The 26384-nt window shown below is 36.4% G+C and overlaps 1 protein-coding gene across 2 annotated transcripts in view; it reads left to right on the top strand.

Annotated features, from left to right (window-relative positions):
* The window catches only part of LOC129004734 (kelch-like ECH-associated protein 1B), a 51197-nt gene extending 34144 nt beyond the window's left edge, over nt 1–17053 (top strand). For both annotated transcript variants that reach the window (XM_054433324.1, XM_054433325.1), the window contains 9 exons: nt 5126–5290; nt 5703–5852; nt 6529–6650; nt 7111–7267; nt 7678–7869; nt 8541–8752; nt 9281–9486; nt 10216–10392; nt 13123–17053. In XM_054433324.1, the coding sequence (XP_054289299.1) occupies nt 5126–5290; nt 5703–5852; nt 6529–6650; nt 7111–7267; nt 7678–7869; nt 8541–8752; nt 9281–9486; nt 10216–10392; nt 13123–13340 (1599 nt within the window). In that variant the 3' untranslated portion in view covers nt 13341–17053. The remainder of the gene's footprint in view (nt 1–5125; nt 5291–5702; nt 5853–6528; nt 6651–7110; nt 7268–7677; nt 7870–8540; nt 8753–9280; nt 9487–10215; nt 10393–13122) is intronic.
* Nucleotides 17054–26384: the final 9331 nt, after the last annotated feature.

The raw sequence follows: 26384 nt of genomic DNA, 5'->3' as shown, positions 1-26384 counted from the left end.
GACACACACACAGAAATTCCCTCACATATTTATGGCGCCCGAACAGGGACTACTGAATAAGTAGTTATTGACGAAAATTTGGAAATTGTTGAGAGAAAAGTAGAAATTTGGATTTTGGACGATTTATTTGAGGAACAACGATGTTCTATCACGTAGAGAGATTCCTTAGACCATTCCAGATTCTCCTGGCATTGAATATAATGGAAGAAGGCGACAACGGGAGCGCTTCGTCACAAGGAGGCGAGCAACAACCTATCACTACGGTCACGACCTCGTCTGGAGGAGCGGACCTACGGACATCCACTACTACGACTACTAGCTCTACGGCAGCTGGAACAGCTCAACGACCACCCTCGGATACAGAAGTAAGGGTCAGCTGGGTGTACAAGTTATCAAGATCGCAGCTTGAAGACGAGCTAGGCAAGCTGGGAACTGTACCAGAAGGAAACGCTAATCAGCTTAGAGCAGAACTTGTTCGACGGTTACGACAACGGGCTGGAAAGGAGGCGATTGAAGAGGATGATGAGTTCCACCAAGCATCTCAAGAAGCACCAGCGGGTGCATCCTTGGAGTTAGAAGCCGTGAGCATCCGAGAACTTCTGGGTCTTCCACCTGATGCTGATTTTAACGAGGTCAGACGGCTGATGACACAAGCTTCAAAGCCACGCCAAGCGACCTTGTCAACTACACACCAGACAGCTCGATCAATTGTGGGGGTTCCCGAGAGGCGAACCTCGATGCTTACTCCGATAAGGATGAAGTCTTATGCCCCAGTCTTCACACGCAATCAATCAAACGATGAAGGTGGTTTGACAGAACAATTGGATTTTGGCTTTAACCACACGAGTGGACGAGAAGAGCCAATGGTGGCAGGTGACGTAGATTCACCAAGACTGTCGAACACTGCCTCCCTTTGTAATACCGTTAGGAAATGGAATTTGAGATTCGATGGAAGGAAAGAATCGGATGCCATATCTTTCTTAGAGCGCTTGAATGAATTGATGGAATCGTATAGTGTAGGCCCTGAGTTGATGTTGAAGGCGTTGCCCGAGCTATTGAAAGACAGTGCGATCCTATGGTATAGGAATAATCGAGAATTTTGGGGTGACTTCATGGACTTTGTCAGGGATTTTCAAATCCAGTACTTACCTCCCGGCTATCTACTTCACTTAGATGACGAAATTAGGAAGAGAACACAAGGGGAAGGGGAGTTGTTCAAACCCTACGTTGTAGCCATTTCGACCTTGATTCGAAGGAGAGGAGGATATTCTCAGCATGAAAAGTTAGATCGAATTTATAGAAACATGCACCCGAGCTATAAAACATATGTTCGTAGGCGAGACTTTGTAAACTTGCCAAGTCTGATCAAAGTCGCTGAAGATTATGAGACCTGCTTGCGAGAGCGAACTGAATATACACCCCCGCCGAACCCAGCCCAGGCATTGGTACCCGAAACCGCCTACCATGGACGAAGTAGATTGGCACCGAAATTCTTACATCACACAGCAACAGTTGAATCCACAACCAGCAACCAAGTTAGATGTGAACCTATGAATAAAGATCGATATACGGCGAGGAACATGGGTGAAAGGGAGTATCAGAATCGACGATACTACGATGGTGAGAGGCGACCAGCCGATTCAAGGACATGCTGGAACTGCGAGAAGACGGGACATACCTATAATTTCTGCAAGGAACCAAGAATACTCAGATGTTTTAACTGCAAGAAGCCAGGAGCGAGAACAACAACTTGTGACTGCTCGAAGTCGGGAAACGAGAGACGGACGATGGACCACGGAGGTCGCCGGAGTCCGAGAATCGACTAAGTGCAACGACCTCCAACTTCCAGTTAGGCACCATTCACTGTTATGACTCAGAGAAAGTGACGAAAGACCTTAGGCCGTACGTTAAGGTTTCGATGTTTGGTAGAGATTTTAAGGCACTGATTGACACTGGTTCCACGATAAACTTGATAGGAGACGAGGTCGCTGATTTTATTGAACGGATGGTGCAACCAGAAAATCAAGAAGTCAGGGTGTCCATGGCCAACAACTCGGAAATGACTTTAAATAAGTGTTTTACCCTGCCATCCACAATAAGAGGTGCGAACCATGAGCTAAAAGTATTCTACCTTCCTGGGTTAAGCACACCTATAATCTTGGGCATGGACATAATAAGAAAATTGAACGTATTAGCCGTGAAAATTGAAGAGGATTTCCTAGGCCCATGCCGGACTGTTCCGAGTGTCAACGATTCTACACATCCGTCAGGGAAACGAGCCGAGATAGAAGACACTACAGTTTGTGGGCTGGAGCCTGAACCCTCTCGTGCTTATAGTGTTCGAGTGGTTAGTCAAGATCATCCAAACCAGACTGCTGCTACTCGATTTGATGGGAAGAAATTGGCTATCCCGAATACCCCTGCACCCTCACCGAAGAAGAAAGCGCCAGCGAAATTTGAAGTGATACCTACGAACACTCCGAGAGCCGAGTCCGATGAGAATCGACCCAATCGTCCAGCAAGAAGACGAGGGAAAAGACGAACTATGAAGATCCAGATACCCGGGACGAACGAGATCAAGAGGATCAATATTCGAAAGTTGGGACTTGTCCCCCACCAGCGTGGAAGTGAGCCATTTGAGAAAGCTCAGTTTTGTTTTGATGTTAAGAAGTTTCATTTCTTTACTCCGTAGAAGATTGCAAATATTTTTTTAGATCCCAGGAGTAGGATCTACAAATCGAAAGACATTGACGTTATTTGTGTTTTAGTTTGGAAGAATTTGAATTTTGGTTTAGAAGAAGTTGAGAATGTTTTTTTTCTTTTCTGTTTCTTTTTTTGTTTCCGCGAAGTGAGTGGAGGATGTAAGGGTTGATTTTTTACACCTCACCTTTTTTTTATCATATCATGGCTGAGATCGCAAGACAAAAATGGTTTTACTTGAGGATCATCAAAGTAGTATGAACGACCAACGATTTTGAGGTTAAACACGGTGAGGTAAGGCTCAAGCAGTTAGCGCGAGCGCCGATGGAGCCGCCGCCGAGGCCGAGTCAGACTGCCAAAACTGGTTTCTGCGCATGACCGGCCCAGACGTGCAACAAAACCACTGGGACCGGGCGCCGCCGGACAGTCTGTGCCATTTTGTGACCCGATCAACACGTCTCTCTCTAAGGTATAGTGCCTACTTGACATCATTTGATGATTCAGGGAAATCAGATTGTTTTACTTTTGGATATTTACGATCGATGTTGGATAGTTGATTTGCGATAATTTGTTCACGATAAACGAGGTTTTCGATTTTGATCAGTGATCAATTGGTATTTTTTGCAATTTAATTTATATTTTAAATTATGAAATAATTAGTTTGAAGTTAAAGAAATTTTGCCGACTAGCTATATAAAATCCAAACGAGTTGGCATACACTAGGCTATTGAGGAAAGCAAAAGTTGAGTAAGGCCAATTGAGTATTCTAAAGGATTTTTACCTACACATCTTATATTACATAACCTCTGTGTCACCTTCCAATATCCCTCCTTTCGCTGAAGCGCAAGCAGCATCCTTTGGGCGGAACACGCTACTCAATTACCTAAACCATCTGGTATCGCAGTTAAGGAGTGATTTAATAGGTTAAGCCTTAGCCTAGTTTTTATTGAAGAACTATATAATTTGAGGGTGACAATAGCCTAAGCTTGTGTAATATAACGTCATATAAACTCAATGTTGCCTTCCAAACACCTCTCCTTTTGCTGCAGTATAAGCAGCATCCTTTGGGCAGTGTACGCCATTCTATAGCCTAATACCCTATCTTGTATGCTTAACGAATTTCTGGTATTTAATTAAAACGTAGAGAGAGTTACGAAACAGAATTAACTATAAGGATAGCTGTTTTAGTGCTCGCATAGCTAGCGTTAGCCTGTTGATTAATTGGGATCTTTAAAGGATAGTAGTTATTCAAATTAACCTACCGTAACCTATCCTAGATTGCTGAAGTATATTCAGCATCCTAGTAAGCTGTGCAGGCTATATACCTTTGACCTTATTGTTGTTTAGAGCGCATTTGCGTGGGGTTAGGGTAGCGAACGAGGTGCATACGGGTGTTTAGGTAACGATTAACATACCGTAACCTATCCTAGATTGCTGAAGTATATTCAGCATCCTAGTTAGCTGTTCAGGCTATCTACCCTTAACCTTTTTGTTGTTTAGAGCGCATTTGCGTGGGGTTAGGGTAGCGACCGAGGTGTATACGGGCGTTTAGGTAACGATTAACCTACCGTAACCTTTCCTAGATTGCTGAAGTATATTCAGCATCCTAGTTAGCTGTGCAGGCTATCTATCCTTAACCTCTTTGTTGTTTAGAGCGTATTTGCGTGGGGTTAGGGTAACGATCGGAGCGTAGCAAGGTTTAGTTGGATCCTATAACCTTTGATACCGATCCTAGTTTGCTTGAAGAACATTCAGCATCCTAACTAGCTGTACAAGCTATCGAACCTAATTGTTGAAATAGACTCTAACGCGAGAATTGAATTAACAGATAACACGACACATAGATTATACACGACAACATTTCTCTCGCGTCTGATAGGGTAACGATGATGAGTGAATAGCGACAACTGGTTCGCACATTTCACTGAGTTACCCTATCATTTTCAATAAAGGAATTTGATTAGAACACAGACGATCGACACATTAGATTATTCGAAACGAAATTAATATTGAGTGGAATTTCACATCAACAATATTTTGTTGATTCACATCGACCCCTGGAAAATTTAAACCCAGCACTGCTGAACTATCTTTGGCGATAAGATAACGAAATCGACACACACACAGAAATTCCCTCACAGTTTAAAGGCACATTGAAATTGAAAGCCCACGAGTGTGAACATAGCTATTGATTAGGAACAGCTGGGTCCAGCTTCAAACCATCAAAAAGCTACTGACTTTTCTCAGGATGGATTAAGCAGCCTCTTGACTTGTAGGTTGCAACATATGTCAGGTTTAAATAGGTTTCAGTAATTTTTGTTTAGTTTTACCTCGACATCTGTAAGTATTAAAAGTCAAGTCATACTGTTCTGGCATACTGCATATCTGCCCGCAAGGTTAAGCTGGAGTGCTGTGGTTGTTGCAGGCCATGTTCACCGGAGGTCTGATGGAGTGTGGCATGACCAAGGTGAAGCTGCAAGGAGTCTCCCCTACTGCCATGGCCAAGATCATACTGTTCATGTACACAGGGACGATACGAGTCACCGAACTGACTGTCTGTCAGGTCCTTCCTGCCGCTACAATGCTACAGGTATACATTGCTACATTGATCTTCCTTGAGGATTACAAGGAGCTTTGTGGTATGTTTTGATCCTGCAACAAGTGTTCTTATGTCCTAAAATGCTTACTGGACAATTTTTCAAAGGGGGTAGAGGACTAAAGTACCAAACTTTAAACCAAAAAGGGAAAACTTGACAATTCTGTCACACCACAAATCATGTTACAGTTCTGCGTGGCTATTTTTTGACAACTCATGTTGCACAGTGTAAAATTATACAGTGTCTGGGACTATTAAGTACCAGATTTGAGTGCCAACAACTGTGTTTATTTTAATTCCTAAACTGTAAAATTGTCAAAAGGTCCCCTTATATTTTCTTAAAATGAGACCATCTTACCAAATTTTAAAAAAACATTATTTTCAATCACTAGTAATATTTTTTCAGGTAGCCAATATCGTAGAGGCTTGTTGTACGTTCTTAGAACGACAGCTGGACCCGACGAATGCCATCGGCATCGCTGCCTTTGCTGAGCAACATGGATGTCGGGACTTGCTGTTCAAAGCCAACAGATATATTGAGCAGCACTTTACCCAGGTGGGCAAACCATCGTCTCACTGATTTACTTTCAGTGTTGAAATGTGAAATGTTTCATCCCAAGGGTAGCCTAAATCTACTAAATCAAGTTCAGTGGAACCTCGATAACAACTCATCCTTGATTACAAGTGTCATTTAATTTTCAAATCCCCTTGAATTTATTTTGCCCCTAATCACATGCTAACATGCTATTGCAAATCTCAATAAGGAGGCCACCTTGTTAACAAGTCTTATTTAATAATCCCCATGAGAGTCTTGTTATCGAGGTTCTTCTGTATAGGTTATGTTGATGATTGTTTTGTGAACTTGGTTTCTTCATAAATCAGAGGTGATGTATTATTACTTTGGTTATAATAGGGCATTTTAAATTATTAGAAAAACTTATAACTGTAGAGATTTTGTTTGCATTTTCCATTTTCATGAGTTACATATTCACTATAAAATATTCCTTAGAGAGTAAATATTATTTTTGATTGAAAAGTTTTTAATTTTTACCTATTTCAGTACTAACTGGAAACTTCCTGAACTGACAAATTCTAAAACAATTAACCAATTCAGTTTTCCTCCGGACTTTTAAACCTCATAAATTATACTTATTTATTTATTTCGTCTAGCAAAAGTAAATATAAAAATTGAATACATATTATGTAAACCTAGTTACTTGTTTATTTATCAGATCTGCCAGGAAGAGGAATTTCTGCAGTTATCACCCATCCAGCTGATAGAATTGATCAGGAAAGATGAACTTAACGTGCAGGAAGAGAGGGAGGTGTACAATGCTGTCATCAAATGGGTTAGGTGAGATAAGATCATGTTTTGTAAGCGATAAGATAGAATCAACTGTGACAAATTTTATCAAAATCTTTAAAGGATAAACAAATAAAATTGACTCTTGACAATGGGCCATGAGTATCTATATATCAAACTTCAACCTATTGCGAACTTAGCAACTTTTTCTTATACTTAAACTTTTATATAGGACAACCAACATTGAGCATCAGTATTGATTTTAGAACTTTTAAAAATATTTCCCTAAACTCCAAAGTGTTCTTTTTAAAAGAAAAGTTTACAGAATGCCGTAGAATTTTAAAACTAGGCCTACTCTGGCAAATGCATCATAATAATACTTCTTAAATGTTACAATCTGTTAGGACAAAAAACCATTACATAATCAAACACGCAGTCTTATTTGAATCATAGCAAACTGCCTAGCCTCTTTCAAGTTTGAAAAAGCTATATATATATTTTTTTTACCCAGGTACAATGAGGACACCCGTAAGCCCAAGATGGTGGCTGTGTTACGAGCTGTTCGATGTCAGTTCCTCAGTCCTGCGTTTCTCCAAGAGCAGATGAAAAGTTGCGACATTGTTACCAAACTACCAGCGTGTCGCGAGTACCTCTCACAGATATTCACAGTATGTTAGTTACTAGTTAGTAACCAGTAGCAATCAGTAGCTGACTGATTGTTTCAACATGTTACAGTAAAACCATTTTAAAACATTTCATTTCCTTTTTAACCATCGATCTATGTTATCTCTCACCAAACTGTCATATCAAAACTAATTTGGCATTGCTACTTTGTGTCACAGGTACAGTCCTGGCAGTGATGTTAAATTGAGGTTTTACATTTTACCATACTATATATATTAACAAGTCCCACTTACATTCCTGAAATAAAAACATGGTAATATAATAAATGAGCATGATTAAATCTCTAGATATGGTATTGTATCGTCTGAGAAACGGTTATACAATGTATTATTTATTTAAAAGGCATTTAAGCTGGATGACAAGGGGAATCAGTAATAAACGTTGGTTGTTGTAGGATCTTACATTACACAAGAGGATAGGAGTGAAAGAGCGAACGCCAAACTCCCCCCGGATTATCTACGTTGCTGGTGGCTATCTGAGGCATTCCCTCGACACGTTTGAGGGCTTCAACATTGACGACAACACGTGGACATCCCTAGCCAAACTGCCAATCCCTCGGTCCGGCCTAGGTGTGGCTTTCCTCAAGGTAATTTGGCAAGTTTGAACAATTTATATAATTGAATAGAACAAATAATCTTAGGATATTAGTCAGAATAATCTAGGAAGATAAAACATTTTACAAGCCTTAAATAGACAATAAATAATTTCAAATAATTCAAACAAATTATTAGTTATTTTCTGTAATTATTGCTGCTATTTTTTAATTTTTGAATACTGGGCCTCATCCCATAACATCCCATCTGTATAAACTAGGTGAAACCTACACTGTATTCAGCTAAAAGATTTGTAAAAACATTCCATAACAATTTTCTGTTCTTAGAGTGTGCTTCTGTCAAATATCTACTTTCTGTTTTAAATGTTTTAATTTTCATCACTTAAATAATTGATTTGGCATAAAAGATTATTACAGTTAGTTGTCGTTGAAAAGTCAGTTTATTCGACAGAAACCAATGATTGACAATAGCACACTCTCGATTTAACCAAATTAATTTCATTATAAAACTGGCTACTACTTAACCATGGGAATGGAATCCCAGTAACAATCAATTGGTTCAATACAAGTAAGATTGTGCCTAGATGTATCTCTCTTAGATCGTCTGTAATGTTTTCACTCTCCTCGTTTTACAAAGACTCTTGGGAAATTCTTTTCCGCTTGGATGAATGTGTAATGAAGAAGCGTATCATGATCTGTTACAGGGTGCGATTTATGCGGTAGGCGGACGAAACAATTCCCCAGGCAGTAGTTACGACTCAGACTGGATTGACCGGTATGACCCGGTGATGGACACGTGGAGACCTTGTACGGCCATGTCTACACCTCGTAATCGTGTGGGAGTGTGTGTCATGGACGGACTGCTGTATGCCTGCGGAGGCTCTACTGGGACAGACTGTCACAACAGTGCAGAGAGGTACGATTAAGAATTATTATAACTTTTTAATGGCTTGTTTGTAGAACATATCAAATAAGGAGTTAGCCGGTACAAGAATGAACTGGACTGATAAATTTTAATCCTTACCGGACTATAGGTGGATATATCCGCTAGCATTTTGACATAGCGGACAGTAGGCCTATTAGTGATGGACAAGACCCGAAACTTCAACATTTTTTCGAGATTTATTTTATCTCGGAGCTTTGGGCGGGATTGAAATACTAAAACAATTAAATAATCCCATTATTTAAACACAATATGCTGCATTGATATTGTTTTTCAATTAGGATGGATGTTGTAGTAATATATGTAATGGGGACAAATGTGCCTCGCCAAATTCGTCCAATAAGCACAGTATACTGTTTGAAAATAAAACTAAAAAATAAAATATTCAGAAAAAACTTTTCTACCTTTGCTATCAAATACATCTATCTGTATTGCAATAAATCGTCTATTAAACATTATTAACAATAAACATTCTTTTAACTCCTCTCTGCCTGTTTTTAGATACGACCCGGACAGTGACACCTGGGTGAAGATCAAGTCTATGAAGCAGCAACGTATCGGTGTAGGTGTGGCCGTCATCAACAGGTTGTTGTATGCTGTAGGAGGGTTCGATGGAGCCAACAGGTTGCGCAGCGTCGAGTGCTACAACCCAGACAAAGACTCGTGGTCGTTTGTAGCCGATATGCACGAGTGCAAAAGTGGCGCAGGTAATTATATTGCATTTGTCAGCTTTTGTTAGAGTTTTTATTCCGAGTCAGTCAATAATTTTTTTCCTCATTCACCGTTTCCCTTGTAATTTTAAAAAGCTAACAACAACAATTTTATAATTTTAGCAATAATGTAAATATAATGTAATGATAATTTAAACTACCGGTACACATAAATAGTATGACACTTACTTGAACAACAGCTATTCCTCAAAAGTACATTAGACTAAATCTTAAATACCAGGATATACAAAACACAAGGGGTTCAGTTAAAAATATTTACTGTGACTGGTACTTTGGTTTTAAGTATTAAAACAATCTAATTTTCGTTTAACCCTTTAAAAATTTAATCAAATTATTGGAATATTATGGAATTCATATTTTCTTGAATAACAAATCTATGTAGTCAATTGTATTCAATATTTTGGATTCCACCTTTGACTATAAATAGTCAATGATTCCATCGAACTTACAGCTGATTCCACGGAAAAATGTTTCTTAAAAGAATGGTTTAAGTTTCTTTATTTATACAACTCAAAATTTTGCTAAATGGCAACTAGTTTTGACTAACCCATGTAGTAGTCATCTTCAGGATCAGCAAAAGATGTCCTGTTAGATGTTAATACGCAAAATGCTGCTACAAACACAAAGTAGTAGCAGTTAGTATTTGAACAAGGCTAAGATTTAGGAAAATTACCAAAAGTTGCCTCAAGTTATTTGTGTCTGCAGGAGTGGCAGCGTTGGACCACCACATCTACGTGGTGGGAGGCTACAACGGGTCTCAACAGCTGGACACAGTGGAGAGGTTTGACCCGGAGACCAACCAATGGACGTTCTGTGCAGCAATGAGCATCGCAAGGAGCGCTCTCAGCCTGGCCGTCATAGACAACAAGATATATGCCATCGGTTAGTTCCTCATTTCATATTATTTGTATTATTTGTCTTACTGCCGGAAAAGGATGATTATGATTATATGACAATTATTGCCCAGGAAAATCAGACAAAAAGTTCTGTGCATCCCAAAAATTCCTAAGCTGCAAAGTGTTTTAATACCTTTTGGTGGTCCCAAATGAGAGTCAAACTTTGAGTTCGTGACTGATTCTAGCTTGTGTTTAAATGATAAAAACAGTAAAAAAAGTAAGTGGGAGTACAAAAAGTATAAAAAAAAAAACACAAAATATACGCAAAATACAGTTTTTTTTCTTAAAACACCTTAATGAAGGGTCATAAAAAGTGATTCTTTTAGCTTTTTAAGAACATTGATTAAATTATGCATCGATTAGTAGCCCATTAGAATAATACACTTAGTTGACTAGCCCCAATAAATTTTCAAAGGTGGGCCATTTTTTTTATGATCATGGCCAGAAATTTTGTCTTTGTTCAGTTTTTGCCTTACAGCTTCCATACGAAGTTTTTATTATATTATTGTATTGTTACCAATATTTGTGAAGGATGAATCAGATATTACTAGACAAACACTAAATCCACTCAGCCACCATGCTACATGGTTGAGTTCATTTGAATTATGAAATGAAATGAAATCAACTTTATTCATAACTAGTGTCCCTGTTGCTCGAATTCGAGCAATTGCTAAGTATTAGAAGCGTTATTTTAAAAGGATTAACGGTCATAATTTCTGATGACTTTAGAAGATCAAAAGACCAAAAGATTAGGGAAATACTCAAGATGTACATAACAGTAATATATCAATTTATCCAGGCTCTCTCGCTTTTTTCCATTGTAATATTTACACTAACCCAAATTCAAATAGTAATATTCCATTTCAACCAAGTCAGTAAATGTTTGGAGCAAACTGTATTAGCAAACTTATTGAATGTTTAGAATTAACATATGTTCTTCTTCTCACTTTTAACTTCTGAAAACAGCTGGAGTTTCATAACAATTTTTGTTTCCCATGTTAATCTTATGGAGAAATACGAAACTTTAAAGGGTCCCAGGGCCTCACTCTCTAATTATTTCCCTAAAAAGAAAGTTTCCTGCACAACTTCACGTTACGCTCTTTCCAATGACACCGAAAACATGTCAATCGGTTCAGTAGTTTCGGAGGAGTAATTGTCACAAAAAACATGCTTGCGTATTAAATAAGTATATAGATTTGTTAACATTTGCACAAATGGTGTCATTACATTGGATTATAATCATAATGCTTAATCCTAAAAAAAGTACAAGGTATAAAATCACTATTGAAAATGTTCTTATTCTAATATATTATGTAGAAGGAAATATTCATTCTTTGAGTACAGGGGTTAAGTTAAAAAGTACTTTTTAGATTATTTTTAAATTTGGCAGTTTTTGTATAGTCCTTTAACAAGATTCCGCTTACAAGATCCGCTTAACAAGATTCCTCCAACAGATTTTCCGCTTACAAGAAGATTAGAATCATCGGCATATAAACAGATGGTATTCCTTGTTGAATATGAAATAACATTGGGTAATCCATTGATATATGTAAGAAATAGTAGAGGATCCAAAATAGAACCCTCACCATGTTTAATTGTTCTCAACTGCAATCTTGTTGTAACCATCCGGTTATGATTGTTTAAGTATGTAATTTCTACAAACTCTTTCCTATTAGTTAAATATGATTGAAACCATTTTAGTGAAATTCCTACCACCCCTAGTCCTTCCAATTTTTAAAATAATTTATGATGAGATACACTGTCAAATGCTTTGCTTAGGTCCATAAATATTCCAATTACTTTATCTCCCCTATCTACAGAATCAATTATTGACTCAATATATGTAGCAGCCGCTGATATTACAGAATGGTTTGATCTAAAAACGTGTTGCTCTTTATCGAGTTGATCATTACTTTCTAAAAAGTTAACGAGCTGATTATACATAGCTTTTTCATCAATTTTAGACATGACAGGTAACAAGGCTACTGGGCGATAGTTTGAAACATCTAATTGGTCACCTTTTTTATAAAGAGGTTTTACTTTTTTTTATCTTTATTTTTAATTTATCTGGAAATATGCCGGATATAAATGGTGAATTTACTAAGTGTGCAAATGGTTTTTTAAGTGAACTCTGGGGATGCTTTATTACTGTTATGGGAACATCGTCAAAGAATGATGATAGTTTACTATAAAAATTTTGAAATTATTTTACTGATATCTGTCTCACTGATTGGTTCACATCTAAATTTATTTTGTTGGTTATTTATTACTAAATTAGGTACGGATAAATTTGGTGTATTTATTTTTGGAATTACATCAGAATCAACTAAATTGAAATTTACATAAAAATCAGTAAAACTGTTACATATAACCATAGGGTCATTATATACTTTTGAATTTACCTCTATTTCATCTATGCTCTTCACAACCTTTTTTTGTTTTTTATATTTAAATTAATCAAATTCCAAGTTGTCTTGGAGTTGTTTGATTCGTTCATCTTATAGAGAAAAAAATTATTATTATTCTTATCAGAATATGGATTAAGTAAATGTAAGTAGTGAAAATGTACAATGTGGGTTTTATTTTAGTTGTACATCAACCAATATTTATTTTCATTGCTTATATCCGAGGGGTTTACGGACATTAATTGTGATGTTATCCTACAAGAAAAGATTTTGTCCTACAATATCAAAAATAGTTCCACTGTGTTTCACAGGTGGTTACGACGGAAGAAATTTCATCTCTGTCGTAGAGATCTACGACCCGACAACTGACTCGTGGACTCAAGGCACACCCATGCCTAGTGGTCGGTCGGGTCACGCTGCGGCTGTGTGCTACCAACACCAGTGTCTGATACCTTGCGAAGGACCTTCACTGCAGTGTGACCCCCACCCCCTACCCACACCCAGCACTAGCCGCGGGTCTCCCTCCTAGCAGCACGCTACGCCTCGGCGCACGGCCCGCAACAGGCAGTGAGTGGAGGACATCAAACTGCGGCTGTGTGCTACCAACACCAGTGTTGGATACCTTGCGAAGGACCTTCACTGCAGTGTGACCCCCACCCTCTCCCCACACCCAGCACTAGCCGCGGGTCTCCCTCCTAGCAGCACGCTACGCCTCGGCGCACGGCTCGCAACAGGCAGTGAATGGAGGACATCAAACTGCGGCTGTATGCTACCATCACCATTGTTGGATACCTTGCGAGGTACCTTCAATCCAGTGCGATCCCCACCCTCTCCCCACACCTAGCTAACCACTAGCTGCTTAGCAGCTAGCAGCGCACAGCTCGCAACAGGTTTAGCAGAGGACATCGCGTTGTGTTGACGTGAAGGTTTCACAAGACTATGGTTGTAATTACATTGCAAATGAGCAATCGTGTAAATATCACTTCCTAAACAAGCATTCCAGAAAGTTGGATCAATCTGTTTAAGCTGTTTGAGCATTTATTGCACAAGTTATCATTATAATTGATATTTTTTGTAATATCATAGTAGGGATTTTTTGAAATTCTCTTTAGAAACAATTTAGTTGGGAACACTTTTTATTCAACAAAACCGACAATTTAATATCAGTCCACAGAGGCCTCACAAGATTATAATATTTTCAAGTTTTGTGTTAGGGCTAGGTTTTTTGCTCTCATTTGTTGATACCTAAAAGGAAATAGTGATGTGTTGAATCTGAATCTCATGAAAATATTCAGATTGGAGATTTAACTAGGATATTATTTTGTGTTCAACAACGTGAGTGTTAGTTCAAGGCAGTAATCATATAGAATCTTAATCTGATGATGATCAAGTCAACGATTGTTTAAGGAAAATTTGATTTCTTATGGGGGATAAACAATTTAGGGGGTTTTCAATCTAATTAGGTCATGTTACCTTTTAATTAACAATTCGGCTTAATGACCATAAAAGGTATCACTATCTATTGTTTTAACTTAAATTTCAATTCAGGAGGCAAAACATATGACTTTTAGGGTTGTTTTAAAATAACTAATTAATTTTACAGTAGATCGTAAAAAAATAATATATTGTATTTTAAGTTGTACTTGGATTTGTGATTTTGGGCGTATTTTATTTATTATTCAGATTTGGATTCCAGTTTTGAAATCCCAGAATTTTACCATTTCTAAAAGAAATGTTAATTAGGAAAATGCAACATCATTTTTGTGATTAGTATGTAGGCCTACTTTTCAACATTATATTATTGAGTTACAAATTGAGTATGCTTACCTAGCTCCATTTTGACTAAAATAAAAATAATGTATGCATAGTGTATTTAGAAATACACATTACTTGTGTAGCCAAAAACGCATTTAAAGCTTTGTGATACTCCTTGTTGTAAGATAGCACAAACCACATAGGACAACTTCTATATCTAAATCTATCAGGGTTAAGTGTGTAATACTCCAAAAGTTTTATGTGACTGCCTGTACTGATGTGATGCTTGAAAATAGTTCTCAAAGTTGACTACAGAAGACTTTCTTAATCACTGACTACTTAATGGTTACTCATGCTGTACTTTATTGTAATTAATCATTTTGGTAAAGATTGCAAAATCAGATTTTTTTCATCACCTCCCTGTGTACTCTACCTAGTTTTCCTGATCTCTTGAATTCTAAAAAAATATGATTGTTTTTATGATCACTTCATTCTTTATTCTGTCATCATCTCTTTTTAGAATGATTGTCTTGAACTGTTTTCATTTTAACCTTTTCAAACAATAAACTGTTTTTTCCTTATATTTTTTCTAGTTAGATGTACTTTGTTAAAACCAGTAGAAAATAAACGTAAAATACTATTACGAAGCAAGATTTTGTTACTGTGCCAAGCTTAAAAATTACATATGATAAAAGTTTCTGAATGTTAACAGCAACAAGTTTTATGCCATGTGTTAGGTGAACGACTTATTTTTTAATGTACGTTTTGATGTTATCTACTGTGCATAAATGTTGACCTTTAAAATATAAGAAAATCTTTCATATTAATGTCATGCCTTAAAATTATCAAAGCCTTTCTTCTAAGAGGACAATTGTATTGTTCTTGTAGGTTCATCATAGTATGTTGTATGTTTATATTCAATGCATTCCCTAACAACTTATAAATGCACTTTGATGTTGTCAATCCGTTTACTGGTGTTTCAGTGGTTAACGACCTTTTCACAATTTTACTGCAAGACTGTATTCTATTACATTATCAAAGGAAAAATGCTCAGCAGCACGGGCCAAAGTTCTTCACTCAAATTTAGTTTTTCATCATACTGTTGGGAAAGCAGCTGTTTTTAGTTCTCAAAATCGTCCGCAAAATCATAGTTTTTGGTAACTTCAAATAGAGAACAGAAAAACAAATGGTAAATTTTTCGGTTCCCTAACCTAAAAATTTTATCAGTTAATTATGAAAATTGCCTATTAATATATAGATGCTTGCTTATCACCATAGACATGAATTAATTGATTATAACAATATTTAAAGTTATGTTTGTAAACAACAGAAATTGTAAACATTGATGACAACTTAGTATAACCTCAAATTATGTGGTCTAATTTAGTAGCTATTAGAAGGTTATTTCCACAGTATGATGAAAATAGTTGTTCATCACATGAAGCACAGGGTCTTTTTTATACTTATTCATTCATTCCACGATTGCGTACCAAAAAGAAACCCTTTCGCTCCTAGTGATGAAAACTACTATTCTTTTAACTTTCTTGTTGCATTTAGGTTTTTTATTTATCCAAAACGTTGATAATTAGAGTCATTTTTGTACGCACTTAAAATAAAATACCATACAGTTTGTGAAGCTGAAATAGTAAAATTTATTCCTTCGACACTTAGGGAAAGGAATGTATCCAAAGCCTTTCTAAAAATTTATTTGAATTCAAAAAAGTAATAAAGTAATTAAAAAGAAGTCAATTGTTTGTTCAAAACGCCAAATTGATGGATTAATTTGGGGATAAGACACGAGCTTTGGCGAGTGCCCTAAAAACTTTTACGAGTGTTGTAAAGGCTAGTTACAAGGAGCTGCTTACATTACCATACCTATGACCGTTTCACTAATACTATCTGACATTTTCAAAATCTCTCAATAAACTTTCCTGCACCGGTTGGTTAGCAAATCGTTTAGTTCACCTAAGGTTAAGGAAAGAATGTGTGTGTTTCCGGCAAAAGTCGGCAGATCAACAGTTAAATTGGTCATTTCCAGCTGATAAGTTGGCGTTTGAAGCATTACAATTTTACTTCTTTCCTCTCTATTCTTGAACCTCATTAGTCTGTTACTTTACCACACCAGTGCTGTAAAGTAAGGAAACAATGTGGTGAAATGAGTCTTTTTGATTCTAAAAATTTGAAGGCTAGTTTTAAAAACGGCCGTAGGTAAAAATCTTTACCTCATAGTTAATTGATTGTTGTCTTTCCAACATTTTATGTGGAATAAAAGTCATTCCCATGTTATTGATATTATAGTTATGTATATGTGTATATTTGTTTACATATGTACAGTATTTGTTAAAATAATATTTTCCTCTAAAGTTATATTTGTAATACTGTTTATATGTAAAATTGTGGTTATTATGTACATTGAGATCTATTTATATTTCTTAAATGACCATCTCTTTTATTTGTTTTTGTGATATAAAAATAAGTTATTTTGAACCGTTTGCAGTGTTGTAATTTTCAAAATACCTGATTAATTGTTTTAAAAAAGGTGTGGAATCGATCCAAGGTACAAGTATCAACTTATGATGGAAAATAGGTTTTGTGAATTTAAATAAAGAAGAATCAGGGCATCTTTCAATACCATACCTGTAACGAAATTCTGAAACATCAACCCCCAGCAATACAGCAATTATAAGTATTTTCTCTTATATCATAAAATTGAGATTAACTATATTTTATACACCAAGACATTCTTAGAATCATAACACCTAAGTCAGGAAAACTTGTGATGAATGATTTTTTCCGTAGATTTTAATGTATGGAATTTTTATTGACACAAATTTTAAAATTGATTAGGAAAGAAAAAAAATGGATACTGGATGTTCAAATGGATAATCAATCAACAAACAATACCAATGGAACTAGTCCCCAATCCCTTTATTTATGCAAATTTATTGAGCATGTTCTTTTATTTTGGCATTGTTAGATATGGGAAACGGACTTTCGGCCTGCGCTGCCCCTGACTCGGCCTGGGCTGCCCCTATTATGTGGTGTAAAGGGTAGGTTTCTCGGGAGTAGGTACCTGACCTGAGCTTGCGCTTTACCCACTAAATCCCAGGAATCTCCCGGAAATACCTGTGGGGTGGTGGACAGGGTCGTCGACACAGGAAACAGGGCAAATAGCATTGGAGCCAACCTTCTAGGAAATACATTACTATTGTATTAGAATACTGCTGTAATCTTTGGCATTAACGACTCAGAAAGTGATGGTGTCTACGGGTGGTGGATATCCGCCCCAAATAAACCTATTTTTGTTTCAAAATTTTAGATTAAAAAATACGCAAATTCTTACTACATATAATAAATCTTTTATGCTTCTTTTAATACTGTATATGATAGTGGTTTTTAGTACTGTATTATGACAAATTTAAATGTAAAATACTTGCAGTTATTTGAACTTGAATTCATTATTTCTTAGGCCGCGAACGCTAAATATGTAACAGATGTTCGTGTACAGTAGTTAAACAATAAAAAATAGTGCATTTCATCACTAGAGGGTACCTATTTAACAGTACTGTATTACGAAACGTTTATATGTAAAATACTTGTAGTAATTTGAACTTGAATTATTTATTTCGTTGACCGCGAACACTAAATATAAAAGTAACAGATGTTTGTGTAAGGTAGTAAAACAATACAAAATAGTGCATTTCATCACTAGAAGGTGTCTATTTAACTTTACTGTATTACGAAACCTTTAAATGCAAAATACTTGTAGTAATTTTAACTTGAATTCTTTATTTTGTTGGCTGCGTACGCTAAATTTTGGCCGTAAAAGTTTAATTTTGATACTTACTTGTTCTGTGTTATTTCACCTAATAACAACAGTACATTTAATTCCATCCAACATAATTTTTGTTGGAAATGCACAATGTTGAATTGTGTGTTCCAATTATTAAATTGCAAATTACATTAATTAATTGTTGAATGAAATGCATAGGGGCATTTAATTCCATCCAACTGAATTTTCTGATTTTGTATATAACAAACTGTAAATTTCTTTTATTGATTGTAAATATCTACATCACTAGAAGCCTTTTTGTAGTAATTGATCATTTAAACACTGCAGTTACAAGTTTAATTTTAATATTTTGTTGTACCAATACACCAGACTGTTAATTAATATATAGGATTATATTTTAAACGCATTTTTATAACATACTTGTCTCTTGTTACATATTGGTTTAGTTTTTAATTTCGTATTTTATACATAGTGTTTATCTGGTTTTTACACTGTAATTTAATTAAAGTAGGCCTATCATTATTTTTATACTACGTCTCTTGTTTAAATTATCTGAATGAATGTACTACGAATGTACATTCAGCTGTTAAACTACAATTCACACTTTAAACTGAAACAAGAGGTTCTACCCGTGAATTCACGGGTGAACAGAAACCACCATTAAATTAATTTAATCAACTTTGACTTTATATTTCATTTAAAGGGCCCAAGTTCGAGAAATTTTCATGTGAAAGGATGTTAAAGGCAGTGGAACCTTCATACCTTACGTCCTAAGGTTGGCCGAGGTTGTACCTGTACACGCAGCTCTCTTTCACGACATCTTTAATACTTTTCAATGAAATTGCGATCTGTTAAAGATCGGTGACAACCTCTTGGAACGAACAACATACATGGTTTGTTAATCTCATAGTCATCATGGTTCGAACACCTTTAGTTACTCACTTGTAACAAACAGCTATAAATAGCTTCACTGTCCATTCACCGCGACTCTTTTAAGAACGTGAAAGTAAATAATAAAATAAGTAAACAAAAATGTAAGCAAACAATAGTTAGTTGTGCAACTAGTGAGAAAAGTGAGCAATTGACTCACTCGAGAGAAATCCTTAGGCCAGGCGCACACAGGCGATTTTGAGTTGCGCAACAGTTGCCCGACTAATCGGGGGACTGTTGCGCGACTCTCTCGGAGACTCTGAAGTCTAGCGACAGTTGAGCTGGAGTGCGCACACAGGCAACTTTTTAGTCGCGGATCTAGTCTTGAGACGTGTTGGAAATACATTCGTTAGGCCTGGCGCACACGGTCAATTTTTCGATCGGCCGATTAAAAAATCGGCCAAAAATAAATCGCCCTTGATTTATGTCTAGGCGCACACGTGGCGATTTTTTAGTCGAGAAATGGGTTTTTTTAGTGCGTTTAAGCTATCCTAAAATGGACTTTGTTGAATTAACCAGTGTTTTTGTGCTCTTCTAATTAGACCAAAGAAAAAAAGAAGAAAACTTAAATATTGGGTTCATCCGATAGTAAGTCAGAGACTTTTAAATCGACAGTTTTATAAACTATACACTTTACGTGATGACAGTAAAAAGTCCTTTAATTACTATAGAATGTCTGTTTCAGTTTTTATTATAACACCTGTGGCCTTTTTAACAAAGAAAACAACACAACTCACACTGAAGTTCACTACTCCTGTGGAGAACAACAAGCGACTGGCCGATTTTTAGTCGACCGTGTGCCCGGACTGATAACAATCTGTACGTTACAGATTTTCGGGCGACAATCGCCTCGCCTACGAATCTGTGGCAAAACCCAGATTTTAAAATCGGCGCAATTCTCGATGGCCTGTGTGCGCGCTTCCATTCAAATACATGATGCACAGATCGGCCGATGAAATAGTCGCCTCAAAATAATCGCTCGTGTGCGCCGTGTGCGCCTAGCCTTACAGCGTTCCGAATGGATTTCAATGATACAGCCGTAGTATGTGCTTTGTTGCTGAAGTTTCGCGCGCGAAAGAAAATGAGAAGATACTGGGTTCATCCCATATATAGTGAGCGACTTGTGAAAGGACAGTTTCAATGACTTTAAATATAGTCGGCCTCTTCTCGACTTCATCAATTAATTTTTCGACATCCTCATCACGCACACTCATACTTGTAATTTTCTAAAAACTTCACACAACAAGAGAGCAAACACTAGTGACAGTTCTGGCCACGAGTAGTTGAACTCCTGGGGTGAGACTGGGCGACACAGCGACTATTTAGTTGCATGTGTGCGCATCTACACTTGTTTTAATGGATACCAAACCTAGAGCGACAGTCCCGCAACAATTGAGTCGCAGAGCAGTCGCTGGCAAATTGGGTCCGGGAACATCGGTTGCAACAGTTGCGCGACTGTCCCCAGACTGTTTCCTTCGTGTGCGCACTCCAATTTAAAACAATGTTAAACATTTTAGTCGGGCAACTGTTGCGTGACTCAAAATCGCCTGTGTGCGCCTGGCCTTACTCACGAGCCGTAGGCGAGTAAGGAATGGTTTCTCGAGTGAGGCAATTGTACTTTGAACTCGAGTTGCACATTATACTTTTCCTACTGTTACCATAGAACAAATAAATTTGTGAAGAAACATAACCTATTTTACACAGAAGTGAACTTTTAATAAAACATTTAATGTGAAGAGACAAATACAACAGTACAACAGCTGACCAGCTGATTTACAGCCAGTGCTGCCAACGCATTTAGCGCGCATATGACGTTGCCTGCGTGTTACGCGCTCACTATTTCGTGCCTTCACGTTGCAAATCTGGAGTGAGACAAAGTAATTAGAGTGAGACAATGTTAACATTGTCTCACTGATGAGCGAATTGGCCACTTTGCTTTCTCAAATCAGTGAGAGAACATGTACATTGTTAGGTAACTGTAGGAAAACTATATTGTCGATTGCATTGGCCAGCTGTTGTTCACTAAATTAATCAAATAATAACTTCCAAAACATGCAAGGCGTAGCCTTTTGAAAATCAGCCTGTGGGGCAGAGCCCTTAGGGAGTTCGTCCATATCAATACTTTTCGGCAAAATCTACACACTCTAAGCTTCATTTTGATATGCCATATGCCTATATTTTTATTTGGTAAATGGCCTTAACCGTTTACATAAAATTTGATTGTATCACTGTAATAATATAATATACTGTTGTATGGATAATATTTTTGTACTATTGAGTGGATGGATTCTTGTAAACAAGCCTTGAAATCATATTAAGTGAGACTAATTCGTCAACGTTTGTGATTTATGAAAGCTATAGTGACAATAGGCGGATGGTGGCCCCACCTTCTGCAGTAGCCTATCTATAAAAGCTATAATGTATATACAAAACTATAATATCTATAACTAATATTATGATGGTCAATCTATATAAATAAAATTAGAGTTTTGTCTGTACATTGCTCAGAATTATATACTTTTATGTTATTTTTACGTTTTATACATTAAAGAAGCAGAAACGAGTCTTATCTCAATTTCTGTCTGTCTGTCTGTCTGTCTGTCCCTTTGTCTGTAACACTCAAGATGGCATTTTACCCAATCTTCTCCGTGAAAACCAGAGTACATATCAAGATCCAAGTCATTTTAATGTATTCACTGGATTGGCGAGAGTGTCTTTAGTGATTTAAATATAGCCTCACTACTTTGTAAATAAAATTACGGACGTTCAAAAATGCAGTTTTGTGCGATTTTTGTCAAATTTTCGTTCAATTTTTATCACATAATCGTCTATGAAATAACGAACAGCTGTTCGGATCAAGATTATTTTTTCTAGCTGTCAATGACATGTTTACAAATGTTGTTTACAAATACCGCAACTATTTCGAATCACGTTTTGAAAGCAAATCTCAACCAAGTGAGATTAAAAACGTTTTTCTTACATAACGGATTTAATTAATCGCAAGTGCAATAATATAGTCTAATAGTGTAACCGTAAATGAAATTAAATAACTAGACATCGTCCAAATCGGAACCAGAAATTCTTTGAGTATAAAATGTTTCTTGAGTTTTGACAACCAGAAAGAAGAAGACCTTGAATCAGTGTTGTATAGGGCTGTGACACTGAAATGATCGTCGCCAATAGCTTACAAAAAAGGTTTCCACTCATTGACGGCGCTTCAATGGCGGTTGTGTAAAGTGTAAAGTAAAAAATCACAACTGCAGTGGGTGATTGTAACAGAGGTTAAACAGAGGAAGTGCTAAACTCGCTTTTCCAATGTGTCACTTTCTGTTTCTACTCACCGTGTGATGCAATCGCTGGACCATACAGCCAATAGGCCCATAGCTCATATCTTGGGTACGTAAGCCTACATATTTATTCATAACAACCTTTTTGACGACGATCCTTGATACCGGTACTTTTCCATAGAATACATGGCCTACCTACTTAAGAAATATAATTACAAATGACCAAAACCCCAACATTGTGTGATTTTCGTCACATTTCCTTCTAATGTTAATAGATATACTAATCATTGTTTAGAGAATGCGTAATCTATTAAATAACAAAAAGTTGTTTGGGTAAGGTTGCTTTTTTTTCAAACTGACACCGATAAGTTTACGCTATAACTTTTTACGAGAAAATCCAAAAGCAAGAGATCAATAACCTCGGGACTAGATATTAATGTATTTAATTGGTCCGATTTACTATAGTTCTTAGGTAGGTTATTACGTAGGTACTGGTTCTTTTCCTTAGAACCGGTAGTTTACAAATTTGATATCGTTGGTGTTGCACCTTATTTATTAGAGCCGTCCATATTCAATTTAAGTGATGTCTTAACTCTGTATAAGTTTTGCTTTTTCTGTCTGGATTCCAAATCTTAGCTTACCCGATATGCTAAGAAAATGATAACCTATTTGAGTAAAACATTTGTTGGGCAAACCATCATGAATTGTTTACGCCTTTATATTGTTTATGTATCAATAGTTCGTGGCCTTTGTTGGATTGTTGTATTGTGTTGTTTTGTTGTTAGTCCAGTAAATAGAGACAAAAATAGGGGGGTTTACTTACAAACGGTCCGGTAAGTCTAAATTTTTTATATGTTGTTTAGGATGGTAAGTAGGTGTTAAAACCGCAAAATGCACAATTCTACCCCCTCCGCGCCCGCCACCATATTGAAAAATCAAAAAAATTCTGTACTTTCTAGAGATCTTCGCCTATATCTTCGTTTTGGTGCGTTTTAGCGAAAAATATGTAATATAAATGTTGTAGACAATTAAATTTCCTATAATATAAGTATAACAATTTGGTTCTAAGACTTATGGTTACGAAAATATTTAAATTTTTGTACAATAAAACGTCAATTTTTTTGGTTATTTTGACAAATCTCTATTAGTCCAAGCAAACCAAAAAAACTCACACAGGGAACGTTAAAAAATTGCAAGAAAACGTTTTATGGTTTTATTTTGTAGTGATGGGTCTGCAGAGTGACATACTAAAAGTTGCCAAAAATCGGTCTACAGAAAACCTCCTAAAATCACGATAAAAAATGGCGGCTTTTCTCAACATTAGACAAATTTGAAAAAAATATACCACTTCATATTTTATTCAAAATTTTGTAAGATATTGACTTGGTACGACCACCGAAGTTTATTTGGTGGTTAGTACTTCATTTACATGGGGAACTAATTTTTGGCCGCCATCTTGGATCCACCATATTGGATATAAATAAAGAAAATTGAATGCAATGATGACGTTGTGACACATCATTATTAACCAGATTTTCACCCTGATTTCAATGCCGAAATCCGTATTTAATTATCTGTTTACGTTTTGAAGATATAATCAAACGAAAACTCTCCCCCATACATTTCTTATGGACGTTTCGTACTTGGAATGTTTTTAAATACCATTTTTGTTATATCTCCAGTTCTTATCAACTCTTGCAGTTCAGTCTAGCCTTTAAATATTCTGTGATGTAAGCGCTTTCACCTATTAATCATTGGAATCGAACGAGTTAGCGAAGAGCTACAATCCCCAAAACAATAACAAAGATTTAAAAAAAGTTACATTTCATATTGTTTTAGGTTTGTAGCTCGTTGCTAACTCGTTCGATTTGAACGATTAATAGGTCAAATGAAAGCGCTTACATCACAGAATATTTAAAGGCTAGACTGAACAGAAGCGCTTTCATTTTGCCTATTAATCGTTCAAATCGAACGAGTTAGCAACGAGCTACAAACCTAAAACAATATGAAATGTAACTTTTTTTTTAATCTTTGTTATTGTTTTGGGGATTGTAGCTCTTCGCTAACTCGTTCGATTCCAATGATTAATAGGTGAAAGCGCTTACATCACAGAATATTTAAAGGCTAGACTGAACTGCAAGAGTTGATAAGAACTGGAGATATAACCGAAATTGCATTTAAAAACATTCCAAGTACGAAACTTCCATAAAAATGTATGGGGGAGAGTTTTCGTTTGATTATATCTTCAAAACGTAAACAGATATTTAAAAACGGATTTCGGCATTGAAATCAGCGTGAAAATCTGGTTTATAATGATGTGTCACAACGTCATCATTGCATTCAATTTTCTTTATTTATATCCAATATGGTGGATCCAAGATGGCGGCCAAAAATGAGTTCCCCATGTAAATAAAGTACTAGCCACCCAATAAACTTCGGTGGTCGTACCAAGTCAATATCTCACAAACTTTTGAATAAAATATGCAAGTGGTATATTTTTTTCAAATTTGTCCAATGTTGAGAAAAGCCGCCATTTTTTATCGTGATTTTAGGGGGTTTTCTGTGGACCGATTTTTTGCTTGACTTTTAGTATGTCACTCTGCAGACCCAACACTACAAAATAAAACCATAAAACGTTTTCTTGCAATTTTTTTTAACGTTCCCTGTGTCAGTTTTTTTTAGTTTGCTTGGACTAATAGAGATTTGTCAAAATAACAAAAAAATTGATGTTTTATTGTATAAAAATTTAAATATTTTCGTAACCATAAGTCTTAGAACCAAATTGTTATACTTATAGTATAGGAAATTTAATTGTCTACAACATTTACTTTACATATATTTCGCTAAAACACACCAAAACGGAGATATAGGCAAAAATGTCTAGAAAGTACAGATTTTATCAATTTTTCAATATGGCGGCGGGCGCGGAGGGTGGAGAATTGTGCATTTTTCATTTTAAACACTTACTTACCATCCTAGATAACATTTTAAAAATTTAGACTTACCGGACCGTTTGTAAGTTTACATACCTCTATTTACTGGACTATGTATGTTGGTAACGCATTAATGTCCTTATTTCTCAGTGTTTCACGGAATGGACAAGAGCACCTTTGATACTGAAAATGTCAACCGGAATAAAGTGTTAAATGGTGAGGTTGAGGTAGTACTTTAAATGCGTTTAAGTTAACCGATGTGGAAAGTAACTTTCAATTATAGGCCTACTTTAGGGCTACGCTTCATGGATCTATAAAAGATTTTTTAGTTTAATCATTGGACATATGGACCAACACGATCCGGGTGACATTTAATTGCGAAGCATTTATTTTGGCTTGAACTGTCAGATACTGTATTTGCGAAGGTTTATAATATAATAGTTTTGCCAGCATATCTGCAAATATGCAAACTAATTGCTGTTCTTAATCTTAATATAAGAAGGTTTCAACTGACTACTATAAGATCCCCGTGCGTAGAACGGGCACACAGCTAGTTTATACATATCCACTGTTTTTGTATCTTGAACTGAGGTGACACATATGTCGTCAAATCGTCGTTAAAATTGGTTAAAAACTGTTTAAATATACAACTTTTAGCACGGTGTTTGTAACTAAACTATAGCCTAAACTTAGATTTAAATCCATCTAATACCTGCTCTTGCTCTGGAGTACTCTGGGGCTCAGGTCCTTCTTGGAAGTACCGTACCTAATCCTATTCATAGTTTTTGGCCAGCTTGCTGTGTCAAAGGGTAGACCCGTACTGCGCCAGGTCTAAATAATCCCTCTGTAGCAAACGCCCGTACTGCGCCAGCACT

This window comes from Macrosteles quadrilineatus, unplaced genomic scaffold (genome assembly GCF_028750875.1).
Source record: "Macrosteles quadrilineatus isolate MER2022 unplaced genomic scaffold, UCM_ALF_1.0 Scaffold_11__1_contigs__length_5352618, whole genome shotgun sequence".
Lineage (NCBI taxonomy): Eukaryota > Metazoa > Arthropoda > Insecta > Hemiptera > Cicadellidae > Macrosteles > Macrosteles quadrilineatus.
Note: the sequence above shows the minus strand (reverse complement) of the source record. Positions and strands in the feature narration are given on the sequence as shown.